The 27446-nt window shown below is 32.3% G+C and overlaps 1 protein-coding gene and 1 pseudogene across 1 annotated transcript; one reads left to right on the forward strand and one right to left on the reverse strand.

The window, feature by feature from the left end:
• Positions 1-1629: 1629 nt before the first annotated feature.
• On the forward strand, positions 1630-2163 carry LOC120133895 (protein MAINTENANCE OF MERISTEMS-like). The gene is made up of 2 exons (XM_039150394.1): positions 1630-1695; positions 1798-2163. The coding sequence occupies exons 1-2, from the start codon at positions 1630-1632 to the stop codon at positions 2161-2163; spliced, it is 432 nt and encodes a 143-aa protein (XP_039006325.1).
• A 4366-nt stretch (positions 2164-6529) lies between these two features.
• LOC120133906 lies at positions 6530-26022 on the reverse strand (annotated as a pseudogene).
• Between the last annotated feature and the right edge of the window lie 1424 nt (positions 26023-27446).

Here is a 27446-nt window from a genome sequence, read left to right on the forward strand (position 1 = left end):
AAATATTAAATATTTAACAAAATTGATTTTAAAATAAAAATATTTAATTTAAATTTATTTTATAATAAAGTCTAGCGAAATATTTAAAAAAAAAGTAATACAAAGTATTCTTTATCTTAGTAATAAAATCTATATTTATAAATATACTTTAAAAAGTAAAAAAAGAAACTATATAACTATATATAAAGTTTATATATTTGTATTATGTGGGTGATAATGAGTCAATTGAATAGTATTATATATCTGTTGTTTATAAATATTAGGGTAAAGTATAGTAATGGTCATCAAACTTTTCTAAAGCTTTCATTTAGTTTCCTCAACTTTTAAAACTTACAATACAGTCCTCCAACATTTAGTTCATTTGCAATATGGTCTCCGACATAACCAGCCATTTGACGCCGTTACACTGCCACATAATACACCGCCATTACCGACCATATTGCAAACGGACTAAATGTTGGAAGATTGTATTACAAGTTTTAAAAGTTAGGAGACCTAAATTAAAGATTTAGAAAATTTTAGTGACCATTACTATACTTTACCCTAAATATTACTAAAAATATTTTTCTTACTATTTTTCAAAATAATATTAAATTAAATTATTTTTTTTAAATTCATAATTATAATATGTATTTTAACAGTATTATTTTAAAATGAAAATTATTTCTTTATGATGGGGTGAAGTTACTGTTTAATATTTCTGTGAGGAGAGAAATTTGTGGCAGCACTCAACCAGTCAATTCAGAAGCAAATGTCACGTGCCTACAGATTAAGAATTGTCCACTACTAAATCTGGAAAATGATATAAATAAACATGGAAAAGGAGATCTGCAATTCAAGTCAAAAAGCGATTTTAAGACTCAAATAAGGGAGATCGGATATGTTCTAAAATTAGCCATAACATTATTTATGGTATAAAGAGAATAAGCTTTTGACACTCTTTTTGTTCTCAAATTCCCTTAAAGAATTGTTCTCAAATTCCATTAAAGAATTGTTTTAGTTTTTCATTTTTGTTAAATTAAATATACTGATGAAAATAATAAATCTAATAAATTAATCACAGTTATTTGATAAATCTAAGCAAATGGATTATTTGGCCCAATAGGGCAAGCGGAAATTTATTTTGGGATCTACGATAAATATTACAGTGTCCATGGAACTCGTCATATCGGAGTGACGAGTTCCATCGGATATTTTTTTAATGGGTCGTGTCACGTGGGTCCTATTGCCCGAATATATTTTATATATCCTAAGGGACTCATCATGCCCGATTAACGAGTCACAATAAAAAATATTTTTTAAATTTTTTAAAAGCATTAAAAATATATTATTTAATACAGAATGAACTCATCACGCCGGTGTGACGAGTTCCAACAGGTATAATTTTGAATTTGTTGACCATTAGATTTACCGTTGCTGAACGGTCAATTTTTTTTAAAAAATCAATAGAACTCGTCAAGTCAGTCTGACGAGTTCCTATGGGTATTTTCAATTTGAAAAAAAAAACTACTCGTTTATAGCCGTTGGGTAGAGTAGTATAAATAGATGTTTGTGTTGGATTGATTTTTCACTTGGAATCAAATATTCTATTAAGAGTAAAAACTTTTGGGGTGAAGATTTTGTATTGAAATGGCCTCAAGAGAAGAAATGTTACGTCTTGATGATGTTCATATTTCATCGACCGAGTTGACTACGGTAAATTTAATTTGTTTTATTTCATTTTAGTTTTGACAAAATTATAGTATTAATAATAATTATTTATGTAATTGTATTAAATAATTTATTTTCAAATTGTAGCAAGAAGAACGAGCCATTCGTCATCGAGGAATGACGAATGAAGAGCCACATGAGCGGATCGTGATATATCTTTCACAATCCAGATTATATGGAGCGACGTTTCTTCGCAGATTTAAGGTGATGTCGGCACTGATGTCGACTTTGATTGAGCGTTGGAGACCCGAAACATATACGTTTCATTTTTCTTGTGGTGAAGTGACGATAACATTGGAAGATGTTGTGTATCAACTTGGTGTTCTGATTAATGGTATGCCATTGGTGCTTCGCAACACTTATTCGCTAAATGTTGATTTTTCAAATTTATTGGGAAAGGAGGCTCCAGCCGATGTCATTGATGGGTTGCGGATACAGATGAATTTAGAGTAGATGAACAATCAACGGAGCAAGAGGTGATATATTCAGCTCAAGCATATCTTATGATGTTGATTGGAAGGATCTTGCTACCGGATAAATCGGGCAATTTGGTGCACACCCAATATCTTCCGATAATGAAGGATTTCGTTGTATGTCGCTATTATAGTTGGGGTTATGCAATTTTGACTTTTTTATATCGTGAACTCTGCAAGGCGACCATAGTCGTTAGAGGGAAAAAACGGATGTAGCGGGTTGTTTAGTTTTGCTCTAATCATGGGCATGGTATCGTCTCCCGTTTTATGACGCCTATTATATCCGCTCCTATGGAGTTTCCTCTCGCCGCAAGGTAAATCTATATATTTAAAGTTTTTATATTTTATAATATTTATTTAAATATTTTGAAAATGACAATAAATAATGTAATTTTTTTAGATGACGACACCGAATAACCGATACAAAGTTGTCAGGTGCAACCAAAGTAGATATTCGAATGAGGATTGATATCGCTGGTAGACATGCGGTAAATTTTAATATTTTTTGCATTAACTTTGAAATTGTAATATTAACTGTTTAATTATACTAACATAATACTTTTGATAGTTTAATTGAATGCCTTATTATGAGTCGGATATCCAACGGTGTCTACCGCCAATGTTCTTTGAAGGAGCGGAGACATGGTGTGCCGTAACACCATTGCTCGATTTCACAATTGTTGAGATCCATGTCGCCGATAGAGTTTTGCGAAAATTTGGGTTTCACCAACCGATAGAAATGTCCATATCTAACACGGACAATTTGCATAAAATAAATGCGCGTGGGAAGCATAGCGAAGATTAGCCGAGGAAGCATGATATATTCATACAACAATGGCAAAATAGACATTTATGATTGCCTAATCGATCTGAGGTTAACCCGAAGAATTTGATTTCAATGTTTCTCCCTACATCCAAAATTATGAAGCAAATGAGAAACCATACTTGACAACATCAGAGGAGTGGTCCGAGTAGGAAACAATGAAGGAAAAATATGGGGAAAAAAATCATTATCTTCATCAACATCTTCATCTTATGCTTCCGCCATTTAATATCCATCGCAAGAAAGTTATGGTGGATATGATGCATATCAACCATCGATGGAGAGTCGAGCGGCGTATAAAGGAAGTAGGTGGGATCAAGTGTCACCTTCACAATAATTTTCCTCAGAACCGGAAGAAAAAGGTCCATGGGATCATCTTCTTCAATACAGACAATCTCAATTTGAGGCGATGACATCAATGATGGCGTCAAATACCTTGAATACTCCATCGTTTTCACCCGAAGATGTAAATCAAAGTGGTGGAGTAATGTTCAGTACACCGAAACCGGAAGAAGACAAAAATGATAATGGTGGACGACCACGATGAAATCAACGAGCACCACGTCATTACTCTTCTACCACTCCTCGACATCGGCAAGAATTGCGCAAATATAAGTAATAAATTGGTTTATATAAGTTTTTGTACTCAATATTTAATTGTATAAAAAATCATTGAAAAGTAATAAATTTGTTTATTCGTTTTCACCCTTAAAAGTGTTTAAAAGTTGTCAATAATTTTATTTTTAATTAAAAGAACTTTAAAAAATATGTAAACAAATAAAATATGTAAACCAAAATGAAAAATCTTTAATTAAAAAATAATTTTAATTAAAATAAAATTTAATAAAAAAATTTCATTCATATTTAGTGTAGTTTATAAAAGTACAGGAGTATTGGTACTCCTTTTATGGGTATTAGTACTTCCTTTATTATTTTTAAATAAAACTAGTCGTTACTAGCCGTTGGGGCTGACGGTATCGATACTACTATGTAAATTAGTATCGGTACCTATTTTGCATTCTGAAAATTTGAGCAAGTTGGTAGTATCGATACTACCTAGATAGTATCAATACTTCTCTTACTTAGGGTATCGGTACCACATGAACATTATCGGTATTGTTCATATAGTATTAATATTGTAAGAATAGTATCAGTACTTCATACTTGAAAATAAGTTTTGTGCTCAAATTCACTTTAAATGTACTTTGAATTATTTTTTAAAACTTTTGAAGACTTTGAAAAAAATTCAATTAATTCTAAAAACATTTTTCCTTAATTTGTTATATCAAAATATTACAAAACATGGTTTAACATAAAACAAGTTAAAAAATATAGTTACATTAAAAAAAATACATAGTTACAATACATAATATTTTTTAATGCCTATTTTAGCGTCCAACTCGATATTTTGGAAGATGTAGACAATGTTTTCTGTTATGACCTTCACCTCTGCAGTGACCATAAAGTTTGGGTAGATCTGGCTCTCTTTGCGGATCATCCATATCGGTATGAATTCGGCTATATTCAGGCCGACACCATAATTTCCTATGCAATTGAGGATTTGGCAACCATTCCTCAGAAATTGTTCATGTAGGCCAGTATGCTTCATTTGGGAGGTACTTGAACTCACAACTGTAAATGTTGCATATAGTGTGCAAGCTATAACACTCATCAACATATAAGTATGGGTCAACATTGATGTGCATACATGCAGCAACAACGTGTGCACATGGGAACCTAAAAGCTTGAAATCAACCACAATTACACTATCTTCTATTCAGATTACCAATGTATGTTGCAGAATTACCTCCCTTATGTGGTCGAACTAGTGCTTGGACAACAAAATTAGAATCAAGTCTGGCAAAATTATGGACAAAATTGATGTCGCATGTGTTTGATTCTTTTACATTGCCTTCTCTAAATTTGGAGCTCAATTTCTCCCATCGTTGATCATGGCATCAATTTGTACACTTTTGTCTGCCCATAATTTATCCAACCTAAAGTAAGTCTCCCTAACAATACTTGCTATCGGGAGATGTTGAGTCCCCTTCAGCACCGAGTTGATACATTCAACAAGGTTGGTAGTCAAATGGTCGTAACGTCGACCCTCAACATCATGTGCTTGTGACCATCTCTCCCTAGGAATTTCAGCTGCAAATTCATACACATCATTTCCGTATCTTCTCAAATTTTCAAGCTGTGCACGGACATTTGATTGGGGTAAAGCATACCCTAAAAAGCAATAAATTAAATGTTATTGATAAATAAAATAAATAAATGAAGAAGAAATAATTAATGATAAATGATATAATATTTACACATGTTGATAATCTCCGTTTTGATCTTTTTCTGCTTAAACCTCTTAATTGCATTCGATGCAATATGATGTATAAAATAGGCAGGATATGCGTGCGGAGGCATCCATCTATTTTTGGGTCTATAAATTGTGCTTAACAACCCAGGTGACCGATCTGATATCATGTAAACTTCATCTTGAGTGGCAACATGGGAACACAAGTTGGAGAGAAAGAAATTTCAAGTTTCCTCCGATTCATTTTTAACAATGGCGAAAGCAATGGGGAAAATATTTATGTCTCCATCTTGTGCAACAGCTATCATCAAGACGTGTCTATAGAGCCCATACAGAAAAGTATCATCGACTTGAATCATTTGTTTCCAAAATCTAAACCCTTTGATAGCTGACTTAAATGCCCAGAACAAGCCACCAAAAATTCTCTTCCCGGGGATAACATCTCCCTCAAACATGACTGCAAGATGAGTATAGTATCTAACAATGGTTCCAGGGATGAAAATTTTTATTGCTTGCAGCAGACATGGTAGCTCATTATATGACTTATCTCAATCACCATACAACAAGGTCATTGCTTTCTGTTTAGCCATCCATGCCATGTAATAAGTCGGAATATAACCAAATCTATTCCGAATGGATGCCACTAACATAGAAATGGACACTCTTGGATTTTTTTCCACCAACAACTTCACATAAGAGCATATCCGAATCTAAATGTTTATGGTCTTGTGTCAATGAGGTCATTGTACATGCGTGTTGTACTTTGAACCTTGTGACTTCCCACAACATCTTCTGTTGTAGGTATGATACTTGTATCCTCCATTTACAACCAATATACACTGTACGAAATAATTCTTTTGATCTGACTCCGCCACATAGAATTGAAGATGAGCTTTGATGCAATACTCCTTGATTGCTAGTTGTGCCTCTTTTTTGTTTCAAACTGAGACTCAATGGCCAAATCAGATAACCGCTCGTCTGAAGAACCTTAGTGGGCAGCACATAATTCTGGCATATCATATATTTGAGGATTCTGTATAGCATCGTAGTTAATGTCATGCATTGCAACTGCATGATGATACATGGGTAAATCATTGCGAGGCATTTCAGGTTTAGTGTATGTTTTGCCCAAACATTTGGAGCATTATGTAATCCTTGACATCTTGAAAGAGCTTCCTTCCATACATCAGCCTCAACATCCACACCTTGTCCCTATGAAGCATCCTCAAAAACATCAGACTCATCAACTAATGGTGTGTCGTCGTCATCTACCAATGGAATAATATATTCATCATCTTCGCTAAATTCAGCAAGACTTTCACCGAACCGTCCAACAAAGTTATCATCACCATCACTTGTATGTGGTTCAGAAGGGTCTGATTCTTCTGTTCTTCGAGCTGGTACTGATGAAGTCGGAATATAAGTTGTATTCGTGGTTTCGACGTACATCTCCACCATATTGTTATTTGATGATTGATGAAGTCTAACCATAACAGTAACATCGTCGTCATCATCAAGCTGAACTTTTCCATATGTCATTGGATTTGAGATCATGTGCCAATAACTTAAACATGAAACATAAGCCTCAAGTTTTTTCTCAATTTTTGCTTCATTTGGCGATGAGATACATCCACAAGGAGCATCATATTGATGAGCCAGTGTGACTTAAACACAACACCAATATCAGTTTGTAGAATTTTGCCATTATAATGGACAAATGTGAAGAAATTGTTGCTCATTGTTTGAAATGTATTTGGTTAGAAGAAAGGAGTTTGTTGTGTAAGAGATTGAAGATGAAAGGGGTGTGTTGTGTTGTGTGTGTAAGAGATGAAAGGAGTGTGTTGTGTGTGTGAGAGATGAAATGAGTTTGTGTGTGCAAGAGATTAAAGGAGTGTGTTATGTATGTTATATTTTTAGCCATTGGAACTCGTCACACCGGCATGACGAGTTCCATTGGATTTTTTAAAAAAATTTGTCTGTTTGACAATGGTAATCCAAGGTCAACAAATTCAAAATTATACCCGTTGGAACTCGTCACACCGGCGTGACGAGTTCCTTCAGCAATAAAATAATATTTTTGTACAATACTTTTAAAACTTTCAAAAAATATTATTTTTTATTAGGATTCATCATGCCCGCGTGACGAGTCCCTTAGGATATATTAAATAAATTCGGGCTATGGGACCTACGTGACTCAACCCATTGAAAAATATATCCCATGGAACTCTTCATCCGGTATGACGAGTTTCGTGGGCACTGTAGCATTTGCCGTATATCCCAAAATAAATTTCCTATTGTCCTATTGGGCCAAATAATCCAGGCGGATAATCCACCCGCCTGGATTATTTGCCCAATTCCGCCATTTTTTTACTGAGTTTTATTATTATAACATTTAATAAATTACTTGTTTCACGCTACTGTTTCTAAGCGTCTCTCAAAGTGTTCCACCAACACGTTGGCACATAATTAGACTATACACATTCATTTCCATATTAATTGCCCTTCGTCTCGCAATCAAGAAAGTAGATAAAAGAAACACAGATTCTTGTTCTGAAGCCAGTCTTTACATTACTATATCAATCAGGTTTGCCTTGAATTTGATGGATGTTAAACAAGCGTTGAGGAAGAGCCATACCATGGTGTTGAACTTGAATCTGATGAGGCAGTAACCATGGTGGTTTCGCTACTCTTCCAGGATTTCATTCGGTTGAACTGGTCTTTCAGTGCTCCGAATCTCGACTCATTGGCAAAGATACTCGGGTCCATGATTAATTCAGGAACAAAGGTTCGACGTTCAAGCATGTTTACGACTTCAGACATGGTTGGTCTAAGTGCTGGGGATGAATTAGTGCACAATAAAGCTACTTTTGTCATCCTAATTGCCTCTTCTTCGTTGAATTCGGTCCCCAACCTTGGATCCACCAATTCCATTAGGTTTCCCTTTTGTTGTAAAACGAGTGCCTGGAATAGGTTAAGGAGATAAAGGAACTTAAATGATTAATTTAATTAACAGAAGAAAAGCACTAATGCATTTGCATTAAGTTCAATGCGCCTGTGAGTTACAATGCATGTATATTTCTATGATGACATTATCAAATTATAACTTGAATTATATCTTACCCGATCTTGAAGGCATACAAAAGCCTCTTCGGGTCGATATTTTGCATTGTTCTTTCCAGTAACAATTTCTAATGCAACAATCCCGAAACTGTAAACATCTACCTTGTAGGTGAGATAGCCCTATAATGCATATTATGGGGCCATGTATCCTCCGCAAAAATAGGAGTATTAAGCACAAGATACTGATGAATATCAACTTTGTTTTCATTTTACTGCTCGTGATTTTTGAAAGATAAAAGTTTTTTTTATGAAAAGTTGAAAAAAAATTGGGAGTCGCCACTAATCATTTTTAAGGTACGATTGGGACAGAAATCGAGTTCGGAAGTCAGTTACGCGTGAGGCAGAATAAGCACCCCCACAAAACCTAGAAATTGGTATATAGTCGATTAAAAATTTGAAAATTTTGAGTTTGAGATTTTATTTAATATGAAATCTACTATGTACGTAAATTTTGAAAAAGTTATCGGTTTACAAAGACAACCGATAACAACCACCATTGATCATTTTATGCGAAAGCTTCGTTATCGATCTCAATAAACAAACATTGTTTTGATAATTAAGAAAACATGATGCATGGTTTTTAAAACGACGTCGGTTTACTTCGGGAATTACCAATGGTCACCCCCTAAGCATAACGCGGAGGATACATGATTAATTCCTTGATAAATGAACATTGTCTTATTATTTTTAAAATCAAAATGCAATCACGCAACTATTTATGAACTTAATTATACTAGGTGAATTAAATTAATTAAGGTTTCAAATTATGAAATTTAAGGGACCTAGAGAATTAAACCTAAAATATGGTATGAGAGTCAGTTACGCATGGGAAAGAATAAACACTCCTACAACACCTAGAAATCGGTACCTAGTTGATTACCCTATATTTATAAATTTGAAAATTTTGAGTTCGATATTTTATTTAATTTAAAATCTACTATGTATGCAAATTTTGAAAAGGTTATCGGTTTACCAAGATAACCGATAACGACCATCCTCGGGCATTTCATGCGAAAGCTTCGTTATTGATCCCAATAAAATTAAATTAGTAGAAACAATAATTGAAGGAATGTGAGTTAATAAAACAATAATTAAATACAACTTATAGGTGAGATTGTAAATAAAACGTGCGAAGGAAATTAAAGTCCTAATCACATGCGTTCTAGTTCTTTTAGGTTATCCACATGGCTCTAGTGGGGTAGGCTTACTAAATTCTCTTTATGAAGTTCGGTTCTAAAAAAGGCTCCCAAACTGTCCTTACAAACTGCCAAGGTTAATAAGGACTTCAATTCTGGCCCATTACAAACTTTTCGAATTGAATTCAGTTTAAAGGATCACATCACTAAATGCGTGCCACAGAACTGATATCCAGATAGACACTTACAATTCTTTTTAGAGGTACTTTGTCTGACTATATGAGGAAGCCCAATGCTCCTCGGTGGTGGTTGTTTTCCCTACTTAGGCGAAACGGGACGAAGTTCGGGTATAAAGCTATGATATGCAACAATTATAAATATATTCAATCAAGTGAAAGCATTAACTAGAGAGAAAATCTTTTTTCAATTTTTAAAAGAACATAATGGATTGTAAATTAAAGAAACTCGAACTCAAAATTTGCAAATTCCAAATATAGAGTAATTGACTCGTGAATTGACTCTCAAATTGTTTAGAAAACAAAATGTCCTCAACAAAGTCGCCAAACTGTTGTAATTGATTTTTAGCGGAAAATCGATCCGAACTTTTTGAAAGATAAAAGTTTTTTTTATGAAAAGTTGTGAGTCGTCACCAATCATTTTTAAGGATTGGAACACCTAAAATCATGTATTTTAATAAAATATTTTATTTTATAAAAAATACCAAGTTTTGGTTTGCAAAATAAAAAATCAGGTACGAGAGTCAATTACGCATGAGAAAGAATAAACACCCCTACAAGATCCAGAAATTGGTACCTAGTTGATTACCCTATATTTAAAAATTTAAAATTTTTGAGTTCAAAACTTTTTTTAATTTATAATCTACTATGTATGCAAATTTTGAAAAGGTTATCAGTTTACCAAGATAATTGATAATGATCACTCTCGGGCATTTTATGCGAAAGCTTCGTTATTGATACCAATAAACAAATATTGCCTTGATAATTAAGAAAACATGATGTAGAGTTTTGAAAAGGATATCGATTTACTTCAGGAATTGCAGTTGTCACCCTCTGAGCATAACGCGAAGGGTACACTATTAATTCCTTGATAAATGAACATTGTCTTATTATTTTTAAAATCAAAATGCAATCACACAACTATTTATGAACCTAATTATACTAGGAGAATTCATTAAGGTTTTCTCTAACTTAGAGTGTCAAATTATGAAATTTAAGGAAACTAGATGATTAAACTTAAAAATGGAGGCTCTAATATTAATCCTAATTGATTTTAACCAATCATTTAATCGAATATTCAACTTGAACCATTAGACATTTTATGATAAGGACCAAACCGAATATTCCCTAAATTAAAAAGTCCAAGGACTAATCTTAAGAATCTTAAATTTAGGGATTAAATTGAAAATCTAAAAAATAAAAAAGACTAAATTAAGGATAGCAAAATATGATGCTTAAAACAAACTTATTTATACTAACAACATGAATTTACACACTTATGTACATGTTAAATCAATAAAAGCATAAATACAAAATGCATACTAATTACAAGTTAGCATATAAAAAACAAATTTACAAATTATACGGTCACCACTTACACATAAATATGTATTACAATATACTAAAGTATGGAACACACATATACATATGCACAGGATAACACATTATAATACATTACACAATAAAAGGTCCCACGCTACATGTTGTACATGGTTAATATTGGCGTATATACAACATTTATGTAAATGGAATGTTTACACAATATAATCACAATATATAAATAAATAAATAAATCATTTATTAGGCAAATTTATGCTTACACAGCTCATATAAATAATTTATTAGGGATGTCAAACAACCATTTAATAAATAATTAAAAACGTCAATGAGTATTGGCATAAGTGGTTGAGATTTAGAAATTTGAACTTGTAAGGCCAAATTTGAATCCTACCACCATTATTGTCAGTGAGTAATTTGTAAATTCCTATGTAAATTCTAATTGGGTCTTACAGGGACGGAGGTACACTATACCTTGGGGCGAGTGCCCCCTCTCCCAAATATTTTTTATCATTAAAAACTTTTGGGAAAATTATGTATTCAGGCCTTCAAAAAATGATTTATTTTGATTTTGTCCTCTTAATTTTCTATTGTTAATTATACTTTCGCCCCATTGAACTAAAATCCTAGCTCTGTGTCTAGGTCTTAAGTATGCCCTATCTCTGGACTGAGGAGCCACTGTTGACCTGACTTTTGATAAGCCAAAAATAAATAATTAAATACATGAATAACATAAAAGACAAGTAATATGAAAGGTTTTTATTATTCTAAAAGGCTTACCAAAAAACAAGGAATATATTCATTCATGCATACCATTTGTATAAATTAACAAATTCTATAAGGAAATATTAAACATGTATTGCACGCAACAAACAAACATATATTTATTAACTAATAACTACAAAAGGGAAAATAACAAGATCAGGACAGTACGTTCAGAATAAAAAAAATGAAAATAGAGGACTAAAGTGTTTTGGAGGGACCTTACTGTAGTTTTCTACTTTTAACTCAGCATATTAGAGAGAGAACCAAAGTAAAGGGTCAAATTATTCGATGAGGATGCTAAATCTGAAATAAATCAAACGACGGGTATTACCGGGAATGTCATTACCTCCATTCCCTTAGGTATTGTAATATTACCGGTATTTTGGACTAAAATGCCCTTAAATTTTTTTTTTTCAAAAATATCATTCTTCTGTCATTGAATAATAAAAATTCTACGAATGTTAAATTAAAAATTTATCCTTAAATTATTTTAGATTTACAAAAAAAATCTATAATTAAAATTTTATATGAAATTCAGGGGTTAAAAAAAATTTACCCTTTCATTAAACCTTTTTTATATTTTTAATTTTGTAAAACAATTATATAAATATTATGAATTTAATTTTTTAAAGAAAATATATAAATATTTTACAATTTGTAATATTATACAAATATAATAGGACAATTTGGTCAAATATACATTCCAATAATATTTTATTCCTTTAACCAAACACGGTAATCTTAAATTCATGCTAAACCAACCAAACACAAAATACAACATTCACAGTAATCCTATTCCCTGGTAATCTTTTATTCCCACTGGTAATCTTACATTCCGTGAACCAAACGCACCCTAACAACATAAAAAATTACTTTTTTTCCTAGCCTGTAAACAAACATGAACGGGATATGTTCATTTGTTCGTTTAACTTTAACCGAACAAATGAACGAACACGAACATAAACGAATAAAAATTACTTGTTCATGTTCATGTTGTTCGTTAAGGAAATAGTTTGTTCGTGTTCGTTCATGTTCATTCATTTAATTGATAACGAACACAAATGAACGAACATAAACGAAAGATGTAAACAAACATAAATGAATACAATAAACGAACGTTAACGATAAACGAACACAATGAACGAACATAAACGAACAGATGTAAACAAACATAAATGAATACAATAAACGAACGTTAACGAACACAAACGAATTAACACAATAAATGAACATAAACGAACATAAATGAAAATAAATTTTTTTTCTTTCCTAACAATTTTAGGATTATATTATTTAATTGTTTTGAGTTTTTTTTATTTGTATTTAAAATTAATTGAATTTTAAAATATCTATGGGTATCAGATTAAAATTTGTTGGGCTCTAATATTTTAAATGGATCTAGAGAGATTGAACTAAAAATAATTAACGCATATAAACGAACGAACATAAACGAACATATTACCGAACATTCACAAACGTAAATGAACGAACAAACTATCTGTTCATGTTCGTTCATTTAATTAAACGAACACAAAACTTGTTAATGGTAGTTCGTTTAATAAATAAACGAACTTCTTACCGAACGGTTCGCTGAACATTCGGTTCGTTTACAGACCTACTTTTTCCTCTCAACCTCTCTCTTGGTCGTGAGTCATCAAGACTTAAAACCAGAAATCGACCACCGCTGCTTGGTGGCCGTAGACCCATCGACCGCCACCTATGGTAATCGGATCGACGTAAAACCTAACCAAAAAACCTATAACTTAACAAATCATGTAAACTTATATCAAGTTGAAAAATGTAATAAAAAAAACAGCAAACAGAAGTATAGTTTTATTAGGTTCAAACTAAATATGCAGAATTGAAGAAATGCAATGATGATCAGCAGATGGAAAACAGAGAGAGAGAGAGAGAGAGAGAGAGTTCCAGCAACTCTGGTTCTAATGTTGGTGTTTTCTTCCACATCAAACTTGGCCAAACCAAAGTCAAGAGATTTTAGCATTGCGATCGCCATCAAGCAGCGCATTGGTAGCGTTGATATCTCTTGTGTAAAATTTTTAAATTCGATTCCTCGTGCAGGAAAGCTAGACCTTTTGCTATGCCAAGACAAATTTTCTGACTAGTTGGCCAGTCCAATTTCAGCTGGCTTTCTTCAGGACCTATTCATCAACACAGGCCAAATCCAGTGAAATTCATCATATACTTATCAATACATGGTGCTGAGATCTTTTCTTTTTGTAACTGTTATAAAATGAAAAGCATCATTTTTTTTTCGTGTGAGAACGGATGACATATCCAAGGCAAGAGGAATACTTGCTTATATGGTTCCAATCACATAAACATCAAAGGAAGAAGAGGTATAGGACATTAAGCTTACTGAATAAAGCATGTGCAAGACTATTATTTTCCATGTATTCATATACCAACACAGTTGAGTCCCTCAACATACAACCTAACAACATTCGGGTGTTGTAAGCCTAAAATTATGGCTAGTTAATTCAGGAACTCTCGATCTCCTTGTCTTGATTTTGAAGAAAGTTTTTTAATTGCAATTACAGTACCATCAAGCAATACACCCTGCAGCAGAGGTATGACATAGAATTTCTGTTAAATATTCATCACATATGACATACTCCTGAACGTCTTATATTCAATAAAGAAAAAGCAAGTGCTGCGGTTACCTTGTAGACAGCTCCAAAACCACCGCCCCCAATTTTGTTTGCGGTGTCGAAGTTGTTTGTAGCAGGTTTCATTTGTCCAAAGGTAAAAAAGCCAGTCTGCAGATCTAATCCCGTCAAGACTTGGAAAAGATTGGGGGAACCAATTCAATTACACATTCAATAAGCTTGCAAAACATGCATTCGTTTAAATGGATTATCCTAGAAAAATTATTTGAGAGTATAAAATTGAAGTTTATTATTGTACCTTGTTTCCTTGATAGCTCGCGTCTCAAATAGCATTTCCACCATAGAATGCCTAAGATTACGAGTAACAGGCACAGAACAGAAACAACCGCTCCCACTTCAAACTTCAAATTCTTATTCCGGGCACCGAGAACTTGAGGCTTGTTATCTACCAATAAAAGGGATGAAAAGGTACAAACAGTAAATCTCAAATTTCATCTCCAAAAAGTTAAGTACTTAAAAATGGTATCAGGTACTTAAAGCCTCCTTTAGAGAAGAAATTAAGCACATAAGTGGGTCTTATGCTGCCGCCTTAGTTATCAGTAAGTTCTAATAGCTTCAGCAGCCAAGAATCTATGTCATGCAGACAATAGTTTATAAGAGCAACTCTAGTATTGCTTCACATCATGTACACAGTCCACTTCAAGAATTAAACAAATTTGACAATCAAGAATTGTCGTAACCGATTTTTGCCCGGGTACGAATTTTTATTTGGCGGAAAAATTAAAATGAATAAATAAATGATTTTAGTAAAAATTAGTTTGGGAGTCGCCATTGACCCTTTGGGTTAGATAGGTCAAATACCTAAAAATAACCTTTTAAAATAGTTTTTAAGAAAACATAATTTAAAAGATAAACTGATCCGCTTATAACAAAAAAAATTAGTAAAGAAGAGATTTGTGGTCGATTACGTTTAGGGAAGGATTAGCACCCCTATAACGCCCAAAATTAGTGCTCATTAATTATAAATTGTCTCTATTATTGGAAATTTTAAAATTCAAAAATATATTTAATTCATAATCATGTTATTTCAAATTTATTAATATAATTTTAAGAAAATATATTAATATATATATATATATATTTTTATATTTATAAATAAGATATTTATTTACTTAGAAATATCAGAAAAGGACTTCTAGGTGCTTTAAGACAGCCCATTTCTTAATATTAAAAAATAAATAAATATTAATAAAATATTTCTCTAAAATAATTAAAATAAATCATATATAATTGATAAAATAGGATATTTATTTATTTAAGAATATCAGAAAATGACTTCTAGGTGCTTTAATATAACTCATTTCTTAATATTAAAAAATAAATAAATATTAAAATATGACTATTTTTCATAAAAGTAATTTATATAAAATTAAATTTATAAATAGGATTTTTATTTAATATATAAAAAAATAAGTAAATAAATTATTATTATATATGTTTATATGACTACATAATAATAATAACAATAATAACTAAATATATAAACATATAAAATTAAAATATAAATAAACAATGACTAAAATAAATAAAATTAAAACTATAGTATTAAAATATAAAAAGTAATAAAACTTGTAAGATAAATGAAAATATTTGAATTATAAAAATATTAATAATTCCATAATTCATATTAATTATTTAAAATTTCAGTGGCTAAACATGTTATTTTACATTATTTATTAATTTAGTGACTAAAACAAATATATATAAAATTTGGACATCAAATTAAATTAAATTAAAACATGCTATTCAGATTAACATATTAATGATTAAAATTAAAAGGTTTAAATCTGTTATTTTACCTAAAATCTATATTATTAGGTCAATGACTAAATTATAAAGAAATAAAATTAAAAGATTGAATTATAAGGATCTAAATTTAATTTCAGTGACTATAATGTAAAGTTACAAATATGGGATGGCATCGGGTATAATTAACCCATAAGCAAAATTACACAAATGCCCTCACCAAAACTACGTCGTTTTGGTGAGGGTATTTAAGCCCTATTATAGCCGGCCCTTGGGGCCTTATTTCTCATTTTCTCATTTCCTCTTCTCTCTCTAAAACTGAGAGAAGAAATTCTCTCTGGCTTCTCTGTAGCTTCCCTTGTCGGAGGGAATCCGGCAGTCGCTGGCCACCGTTCTCCCGCGTCGATTACTGTCGCCGGCCACCGTGAATGGTGGTCGGAATTTTCAAATCTCCCTAAAATATAGATCCCAACTCCCTAAAGCCAAATCCGACACTCTTTTTTTCAAAAACCGCCTATTATTTCCTATATCTAAGAAAACTACCTTCGGGATTTTAATTTTCCAGCAACACGTAGAGGCGCAGGGATGGTCTGGTGGCCGTGTTTCTTCTCGGTAAGTATCTTTCCTTCTTTTGATTCACTATTGGTTGTTGTGGTTGTTGTGGGTGTATTTTTTTGTTGCTCTCTCCGTTCATTTTTTTTTTGTTTTTCTTTCGCAGGGGGTGGTGGCTTTTATAGCCACCACGGTGTTATGCTCGGACCGGTTAAAGGGTAGAAGTCTCAGTGAGTCACCGAAATATGTGGTGACTCATCCCATAGCTGCGGCGTGTGGCGAGCAGCTGGCTCTACTGGAGGCTTCTTCGAGTGTAGTGTGGCAAAGGAGTGTCGGCAATGGCGGTGGAGGCGTCGGTAGTGGGGTGTTAGACCACCTGGCAGAGGTGTGGCAGCTGTGGATGTTCTGGAAGCAGCGACGGTAGCCGCGTGGCCCTAAGGTTATGATACCCTAGGGTTTTCATATGGAAGCTTCTGGACCATTGGATCTTGCCAGATCCAACGGCTGAGATTGTCTGGCTACTGGGATAAGATGGAAACCCTAATCTGGTTTTACGGTTTAACTGGGTCATCTGGGCCGGTTCAAGTTGGGTCTGGATCCGTTTATAATTGGGCTCCGGGTTTTAGGTCTTGTAATATTTATTTAATAATAATAATAATAATAATAATGTATAATAATAATAAATAAATAAATATAATAATAATAAATTAATAAGAATAAAGTTCCTAAATATAACGAGGAGATTGAGCAAGCAAATAAGTGAATGAATGGCCATTTCAATTACAGATGTTACCGGTGTCACCCCCATTTTTATTGGTTTTGATTCTCCTTAATTATAAGGACCAAATTGTAAATTTTGAAGAATCACGTGTTGTTTAGTAAGTCTCTGATTAGTTCAAGGTCTTAAACCTTGTTTTCTCCATCATTAATTGATTTGTAAAAGAATAAAAATAAAATGTGTATGTTGTTCAACAAGTTTAAACCCATGTCCTCTAGAATTTTCAACCTAAGCTCTAGCCATTTAGGCTAGTTTCTGTAGCTAATGGATTTATTAAAAATATTTTTATTAATGTTAGATCAGTTTTCTATCCTTAACCCTGCATTTTTTTCAATTTTTGGTTTTTGCTCGTATTCTAATGTTTTTCCCGTTCACTCAATACCCACCATTATGTCTCATCCCTGTTCAGCGATCTTCGACCGACGATGGATTACACTGTCACCCTTAGTGTTATCGGCGACCTCCAGTGATCGAAACCTCAACGACCAACCATCCTAAACAGTTGTTGTTGGTCTCAAATAATGTGAAAATCATTTGAAAACCCATTTTTCGATCTCGACCACTGTTCGTCGGTAAGTGTCACCATTGACACCAGTCGATGTGCCACCTCATCTCGATCAAAACCCTGGTGACCGATCTCTGAGCCTCGCTATCGTTTGTCGTGGAGAGCCCTTGAAAGCTTCACCGGAGATTTTAACTTCCTCGTTGGTTTTCGTCGTTTAGGAGTGATTTCGACATCAGTTCGCCTCACTTCCTCTACCTTGAAGGTCCCCGAGTTTGTCCGACCAAAACCTAGTCGGGTTTGCCCTTCACTGCCACCGCTTATGTCGTTCGTCGTTAGGGGTAAGCTTTCGTTTAGTTTCTTCATTATATCTCGTATTGTTGATCAATTTTTTCTACGATATTGGTTGTTTTTGGGTGTTTGGTTGCTCCGGGAATATTAGGCCGCCTTGCCCCGTCCGTTTCTCCGCAGCACGCGCCACCAGTGCGTGTAGGCCTCGTTCCAGCCAAGTCAACTGATTTTTCTAGAAGCTAAGTCAACTTGGACCGGGTTGACCAAGTCAACTCAAATCAAGTTAACTCAAACCCAATCAACCCGTCAACTGTTGACCCAACCATTGACCGTTGACCAAACACGTTGACTTTAACCTTGACTTTGACCGTGTTGACCATTGACTTTGACAAAAAAGCCAACTTTTTCAAAAAGGTCATATTTTATGTTTTTTGACGTCCTGAGTCCGAATTCGAAGTTTGTTTTACCAAATTCGAACACAACAAGCTATTTTCAGCATTTTATCTTGCAATTTGAATAATTTTCTCGATTAAGTTTCGTTTTTAACGTAAATCATTTTCACGTGTATCTGAGATATTATGAGAAATGGAAATCAAGTGTGAGAGCGATCGATTGGGGTTTAATTGGTTAACCGACATGGCACAAAAATCAAGGTAATACTTTACTACCTCTTTGCATGTTTTATAGAACATGTTTATACTGGATAAATGCATGGATGTATATGATTGGTCTATTATACATGTTTGGTTATGGATGGACTCGAACCAAATATGGTATAAGTGATAAATTGGTTAAGACTCGATTGAATTGCGCAAAGGAATTGGAAGATTGATAAGAAATAAATTTAAGGTTAGTGATTAATCAACAAAGGAATTAATCTCAGAATCCTTAAACTTTGAATATTATCGTTAAATGTTTTGATGTCGAAAATGTTTGGAAATGAAATTATGAAAATACCCTTATGAAGTAAAAAGAGAACGATATTGACCCGAATAGTGGAATTAACCTGATGATTCATTCTTGCCCTGATAGAACTACTAATCCACCTACTGAACTCCTGACTTGTTTTGGAAAACCTGTAAATCGGTTGGAAGATCTCAAAATCGGTTCCTAATCCTTTAGATTAGTAATAACTAAAATAACCCTAAAAAATAATCCTTTTAATTATCGAGGTGGTAAAATATTTAAATTTTCTGATTCTGGAATAATCACCCTATGATTAAATTACTAGAAATGATATATATGACTAAATCAAAGGAAATGATTGGAATACCCTCATGCTTAGAAATGAAAAAAATAACCTCAAATATTGATATAACCAAAATACCCCCTGAATTTTAAACGGACCGGAATACCTTGAACTCTAAGATGATCGAAGGAATCTCGAGTACTGAAATGAACCAAATACCCTAATGATCTGGTTTAAGGAAATGTTTATATACAAGTTTTGAAAGTACCAGTGAATCGTTAACTATTTTAACGACCCCTAAAGGTTATGGAGACGACCCAAGTATGTCTGTCATTTTTGAGATTGTTGCAATACATAAATAAAACAAATACCATCAGAATACATACAGTTTCTCAAGATCCTTTCAACGATGGTTCTGAAGATGATTAGTTCGACTAGTGTCGTCAGTATTAAAGTGTGAATATTCTTGAAATGTATCAGTTTGAGTGGTTGGGAGGTATCGCAGTGCTGGGATTTGTTTAGCTCGAGTTGACCCGAAATCCTGATAAATCACATGAATCTTGAATACCGTAAATCATTGTTTCACCCTTGTTGGATTAAGTTGCTAAGAATCCACTAGAAACAAAGTGTTCGAAATACCCCTGATGGCCTAAATAATGAAATCGATCTAGTTATATCTGAATTCTTAATTTATTCCGATTTAAAGATTTCTAAATACATTTATGATATACCTGAAATCCTAAATGGTCTTGAAACATCAATCTCTGAATGACTATTTGGATCTGTTAGAAACTAAACCCTTTTTTAATAGGGACCTCGGTCTTAAAATCTGATCAATTTCCACGTAAGTTCATATTTTTTATTCCTGATAATTTCCAAGCACCTTCGAAAAATATCTGGATCCTGTAATGTGTTCCCTATTGTCCAAAAATGTTTTATCTTATTTATATAAAGTACAATTTCTTATATATGGTTTCTGATTTCTGACACAAGGTATAATTAGCTCCTGATTTATGATATTATTGTCTGCTATTTGATATGTTTTATTGAGGTACTGTCTGGGTAGGTGTCTGGAGACTCTGAGGTTCAGCAAGTTGGTAAATCCTTTCTGTTATGAACATTCATATTGGACTCCTAGATCCTAGGGGTCTAGGGTAAGTCCTTATGGATTTCTATTCTGAAGTACTTTATTTGGTGTACGGTTGGAGGAAAACTCTGTATTTTAAATAAAAACCCAACTTTTAATTTCTGTTTTCTGATATTATTAGTTCTATCTGAAACTGTTTTATTAGGGTATTGATTGGGTAGGATTCTGGAGTCTCAGAGGTTCAACTATTTGGTAAATTCTTTCTATTATATGATCATTTATATTGGACTCCTAGATCCCAGGGGTCTAGGGTAAAACCTTATGAATGATGTCCTGGAAAATTTCACATGGAGTATTCAGATGGAGGGTACTATAGTGATTTTAAAAACCTATTTTACTGGAATAGATTACTATTGTTTATAAACTATGATGTCATTTTATTTTGGTTTTGAGGGAACATACTAGACGTATGTTTCAATCTCTGAATGTTTCCTCTGAGTTATACGCTACCTATCTGTTATCTAAAGAAATATCAGTGGAACCTCAGCTCATCACGAAAACATGTAGATGCCTGCACCAATAAGAGCAATTTTATTCTTGTCATCTATTTGCATGTCCTTCAGCATCATTTTGGTAATTATGTATTACTGAGCTTCCCAAAGTTCACTCTTTTACTTACCATTTCAGGTTAAAAGATTGATCAGTGCAGTTATCGACTTCAGTAATTGGAGTTCATTTGGCTTGCTTGCAGAGTACGGTACAAGTGCAATTAGGGGGCATGTATGTCATATTTGATTTTATACTAAGTGTTGACGCCGGACAAAATAGTGATTATCCTGCAGGCTAGCTCCAACAGATGATTCACAAGAGAGAATTCGCCTAAAAGGACCAGAGAAAAAGTCTCTAGGGTTTAATAAAATATTATAAAATCAAAACAATCTCAAAATCAGTCCACAAGCCGGACTGTTATAGCCAAAAATCATCTTTATTCGAATTTTTGCCAAAAATAGCAAAATCCCGAAAATCACTCTAAATTGAAATTCGAAATAAAATAAGCAATCGCCAAAAAATCCAGCCTAAATCGGATTTAAATTGACTTCCTAATTGACAATCGAAATATTACCATAAATAGTAAAAAAATATCTAAATCTAGTGATTCAGAGGGAAAAACGGTAGAATTTGAGGTTGAAAAAAAGCCACATGGAGCAAAGCTCGATGTGGAGAGCGTGCGTGTTGAAAAGAGCTTTTTAGATTGGGGTCTTATGCTCGATTCTGACACCTATAGCCAAAGTTATGGCCAAAAGACTAAAACATACTCAAAACGACCCCAATGAGGAACATGTCACAATCAATTCCCGCCTTTGCGCTGATCTGCCAATTCATGGTATCTCAGCGCCATCAAGATGCAATCTGACAGCTCAGCATCATCTTTCTCGGATCCCCTGTATCAAACTTGTATGATTTTAATTCTATTTGTAATATATGAATGGTCTTCTGAACTTGTGTTTTATTTATAAATTGTTTTATGATTTTACATGTTTTAACAAAAAAATTAATTTCTGCTAGATTTTCACTGTGGGTCGCTTTGGTGGTCCTAATATGACACCTTGGATCGGATCGAGTCACCTGTATCGGTATGAGGTGTTACAACCGAAGTCTACTGAGATAGGTGATATCAAAGGACCATACGCTCCTCTTCTTGGGGTTGCAGCTGTCCCCTTCCCAGCTCAGTGAAAGCGTATTGTCAAACTTTTGTTCCTGACAACCGTTTTAAATTTCCTTATACCCTCTTTATCGACATCCTTTGCCCCATCTTTAATATTGAAATCTTTCAATTCTAGTTTCTCCTGCAACGAACTAATTCAATCAATCAATTTCAGGAATATGCTACATATATAACATGAAGGACTACCTGTACATAAACATCAAATATCCTCCTACCAAGACTTTGGTAGGATCTATCGGCTCTGATAACTATCTCTGCAAAGTGAAGTGTAACCGTATAATTCCCATTTGCTAAGCTGAGAGAAAGAGGAGACAGACGTGCTCTTGTGTATAAATCGGAGTTGTTTGTCGGGAGAATGGAAACAATTTGTGCTATGAAGTCCCTTGAAGAAGCATTGGTATCCCAGAAATGCCCAGTGCAACTAGTTTCCCAAGTCTCTTTGAGCGGAAAATATTTTGCTGGACCTCCTAAGTCTTCATCTGCCTCATAGTCGATGCCATTAATAGTTGTCGCTCCCCCACCACAATTTATATTTACCGAATACCAATCTATTAAAATGTACTATTTAAAAGACAAAAGTACTATTTAGATTGAGATTTTTTTTTCAAAAGCATACTATGCGTAGTGTTCTTCATATTGTTAATCTTGGTTTGGATGAATGCGCCTCAAGAATTCGCAGCACTTACATGTTTTGCAAGCTTTCAGAACCTGAAATGTTAACTTCCAATTTGTTGAAACTGAGATCTCTGGAGAAAAATAGACAAATCAGTTTTATCATAGCTATACAGATGGGAATATTGTTGAAATGATAGGTTAACAAAAACCTGAAATCCTGAAAATACATAGTTGAGTGCGTACGTTTATGGAAGACTGAAGTATGTTGATTTCAAAAAAGAAGAATAAGATGATTGAAGTATGACAAATTTATTAAAACCCACAAGAAAAGAATGAAAAACGGTATGCTGAGTACTGACATAAAAACTGAAAAATAGAGTGAGACAAGAACAGAAGGATTACAAAATTTTCAGATATGAGAACTTCCACATGTAATCTGGGATTGGTCCAGATATGTTGCAGCTTCGTAACATCCTGCAACACGAGCCCCATTTGATCATTGTAAATGAATGAATAAAAAAGTATTTTCTATAATCAGTGTATTCGGAGCCTAGCGACCACATTTGATCATTGTTCATTTGGTTGTGTTGGACGCCGTCATGAGGGTTTCACCTCTGGCTCTTCAACCGTCTGGTGGGCGACCCCTCCCGCCTTTGCCACCTATTTGCTGTCTTCGCCATAGCTCTTGCCTTCTGTTTCTTTCGCCAAGGTCACTAGAGTTAATTTGCTATTTATTTACGTGGTTGCATGCACTGTACTTGATACTTTTGTTTGCATGATAATAATACATTCCTATTTCCTAAAAAAATATTAGGTTCAAAATTTTTTATTGTGTTTCATCTTGTGTAGATTTTAATTCTTATTTATGCTCTTATATATGATTAATATAGATATCACATTATTCAAGTATATTATTAATATTTTTGTGAGATTTGTGCTGTTTTTTTTAGAAATGTTAAGTTATAAAGATGTTAAGAACATTAGTTTTATATTATATATACGTGTAATAATAGATGAATACTTTTGTTTAATTTCTCTTTTAACGGTTGATTTAACAGCTACAGAAAATTAAAGTAATTATTTTAGTTTGATATGTTAATAGTTTCTTTTTTCAACTTAATCTTTTCAAATAATATTAATTGGTCAATACAGTATTTTAGTTTGAAAGGGAAACAAAAAGATTACATCATGCTCTTAAATGCGAAGCACTTTGAATATCCCTTATAACGAGGCCCAAAAAGCCATGTCGAACAAAGTAATATCGATTTGGCTTGAGGTCCCTAATTTAACGAGACCAGCTACTGTCATATTAGCTTCCCCAATAATCTATTGAACTTGCATTACTTATCTTTCGCTATTCATGATTTTAATTTTTTATGAATACAAATTATAAATATAGAAGACTAAGAAAAATATTTTATTTTTATAGCTATTAGATTAATAATTAATAATAACATTAATAAATATAATATTATAAATTAATATATGATGAATTCATTTTAATTTTTTAAAAATATAATAATATTTTATATATTTAAATAAAAAAATATTAAGAGATAACAAAGGGATATTTTTCAAGTATATGAATACATCAAAAGCCTCTTCACTATCTCAAAATTTTAAATTTAGTTGTAACATTGAATTTAATCTTATTTTTATTTAAAAAATTTGATATTTTGTCTTGCATCTATTTAATTTATTTTTAATTATTAATTTATTAATTAAAAGATAAAATAATTTAATCTCAAATGTTTACAATTTTTAAATTAATCAACAATCTTTACAAATATATAAAAATTATAATTAATTATACAATTTACTAGTTATTTATACACTTTTTAAGAGTTTAAAGGAAGTGTTATTATACTCTTTAGATGCCATGAGTTTAAGCAGTTGTATCGTGTGTATTATTAATGGTTAAAAAAAATATGATCATATACTATCTTGTAATCAACTTAGACTATTGAAAAATGAGTTTAAAGTAACAATAAATAGACTATAAATATAGAAGCTTAAAAAATTGTTTCACTTTTTTATAGTTGTTAGATAGGGATGTAAATGAATGTCTAAATGAACAAGATTATGTTATTGTTATTTATTTGTTTTTAAAAAAGTTTATGTTCGGTTTATGTTCGCTTAAATTTTTAATATTGTGTTTGTGTTTATGTTCAATTCATTCAATGTTCATTTATATGTTCGTCAACCTGTTTATCTGGCGTTCATCAATATGTTCATTTTATTTTAGTTTATAAAAAACTATTAACTAAACAAACAAACAAAAAATTAAAGGTGAAACTACATCACTATTCCTTAAACTCCTCAGATTTCACAGTTTGAACTACAAAGTTCATCCTATGTAATTTAGTCTATACCTTCATTAACACTAAAATGTAAATTCTAAAGGAAAATTAGAATTTGCTAAAGGAGGTTATAAATGATCTAATAAATAACTTACAAACAAGTTTGTCTATAAACGTAAATGAATCACACACATTTGTTTATTAAATAAACATAAGCTAATGTTATACGAAAGATTCACTAACAACCCATCCCATCGAACACTTTGTTTGTTCAGGTATTGTTTGTTACACGAACTGTTTGTATAAATATACAGAGATTGAATTTGAATTTTAAAACGGTATAAATTTCTTTTTGATATATTTAAACAGTAGATAAACTGTGAAGTATATGCTCAAATGAATCAAACCTGCAATTACTGCCAAAACATAAACTGAATTCTTTATAAAGAGCTTAATCTTTAACCCAGACTGAAGCAAAAATGGAATGGCGAAGCTGTTGCAACTTACCTTGATAATGTGGAGGATAGGGTGGCTCTACTTGGGCTTCAACCATGCAAATGAGCACCATCAATACTGCAAGAATCATGTACCCAAAGACCATTTCCATGGTTGAAGGGCAATTAGCAACTCTTCCCATCTTTTTCTTACTGAATAAAGCATAAAGGGAAATAATACATATAAACGTGAAAATGGGATTTTGAATCTATGTACTCAATTTAACTCAATTTAATGTCACATCTCTACTTGATGAAATTTGTCCATTTGAATCTGACAAGTAGTACATATAAAAATAAAGGTAAATTACTTCAAATACCACTTACTTTTAAGTTTGACTTCGTTTATGACACTAACGTTTTAATTTTGTCAATTTTTATTAGAAAAAGGGTGAATCACTTTGATTGATTTAATATTTATATTAAATTCAAGTCATTTTAAATATTGCAAATTAAAATATATTATTTAATTTGAATATTAGTAGGATAATTACTCTTTGAATATGTCAATATAAAAAGGTATTTGTTACTTTTTTTAAATTTGAATATTAAAGATAATTATTAATTTTTTGTATATTTCAAATTAAAATAATATTTATTTAATTTGAATAATAAAAGGATAATATATTTGTTTAATATTTTAAATTTAAAATATATTATTATCTTTTTAATTTTATATACTAAAAGAGATTTAGTTGGAGTAAAACACTCTTGAAAATCTTATATAAATACTGCAAACCTGTTAGGTTTTTCAATTATCAGAATTCAAGAAGTGTTATTTTCTTGAAAAAATTTCTTCTCTTGAAAAAATATTTTCTCTCATTCTCAGAAAATATTCTTTTTCTTCCTTAGTTTTTTCGATGATAGTCGAAGGCAAGGAAAGTTCGTGATCTCTACTGTTGTGATGTTGTAGTTGGTCATCTAGTTATTGTATTCTGGGTGACAGACGACCAAAAGATCTCGAGCATCAAGGAGTGACAAAAAATTTGTCTTAAGGAAACTGTGTAGCGATAGACCTCGACTGATTTCGATCACAAGATCTTTTATTTTTAAAAAATTGAGTTCTTTCTTTTACTTTTTTCTCAAGTTCCATTTTTGTCTTGGATTGTTACTTTCGTTTAACAATCATAAGACATATTCTCATATTCTACCTTTCTTAATCCTATATAATTCAGAATTGTAGGAAAAAGGAGATAGTAAACAAATTTGTTTCGGGATTTATCCTGATGTCTTAACGGATTTATTAAAAATCTCAAAGTGGACAAATCTATATAACATAAATTGTCGTTAAAGTAAATGTGGTTACTGATTTTGTTTCAGAATTTTGATTATGTTCGATAACAAAACTGAAAATAAATGAGAATTAATTTTTTTGTTTATTGGAATCCTTGAGTTTGTAATCGAAATCAATTAGGATTTTAATTTTGTCGTGTAACAGAATTGTTTGATTTCTATTAATAGAAATCGTTAGGAAGTGACAACTTTGTTATTAATTTGTTTCAGAGTTATTTGATTTCCACTAAATTATGTCGATTGAATAAATTAATTTTGGTTTATTGTTGGGATT

Source organism: Hibiscus syriacus, unplaced genomic scaffold (genome assembly GCF_006381635.1).
Source record: "Hibiscus syriacus cultivar Baekdansim isolate YM2019G1 unplaced genomic scaffold, ASM638163v2 tig00001799_pilon, whole genome shotgun sequence".
In the NCBI taxonomy this organism is placed as follows: Eukaryota; Viridiplantae; Streptophyta; class Magnoliopsida; order Malvales; family Malvaceae; genus Hibiscus; species Hibiscus syriacus.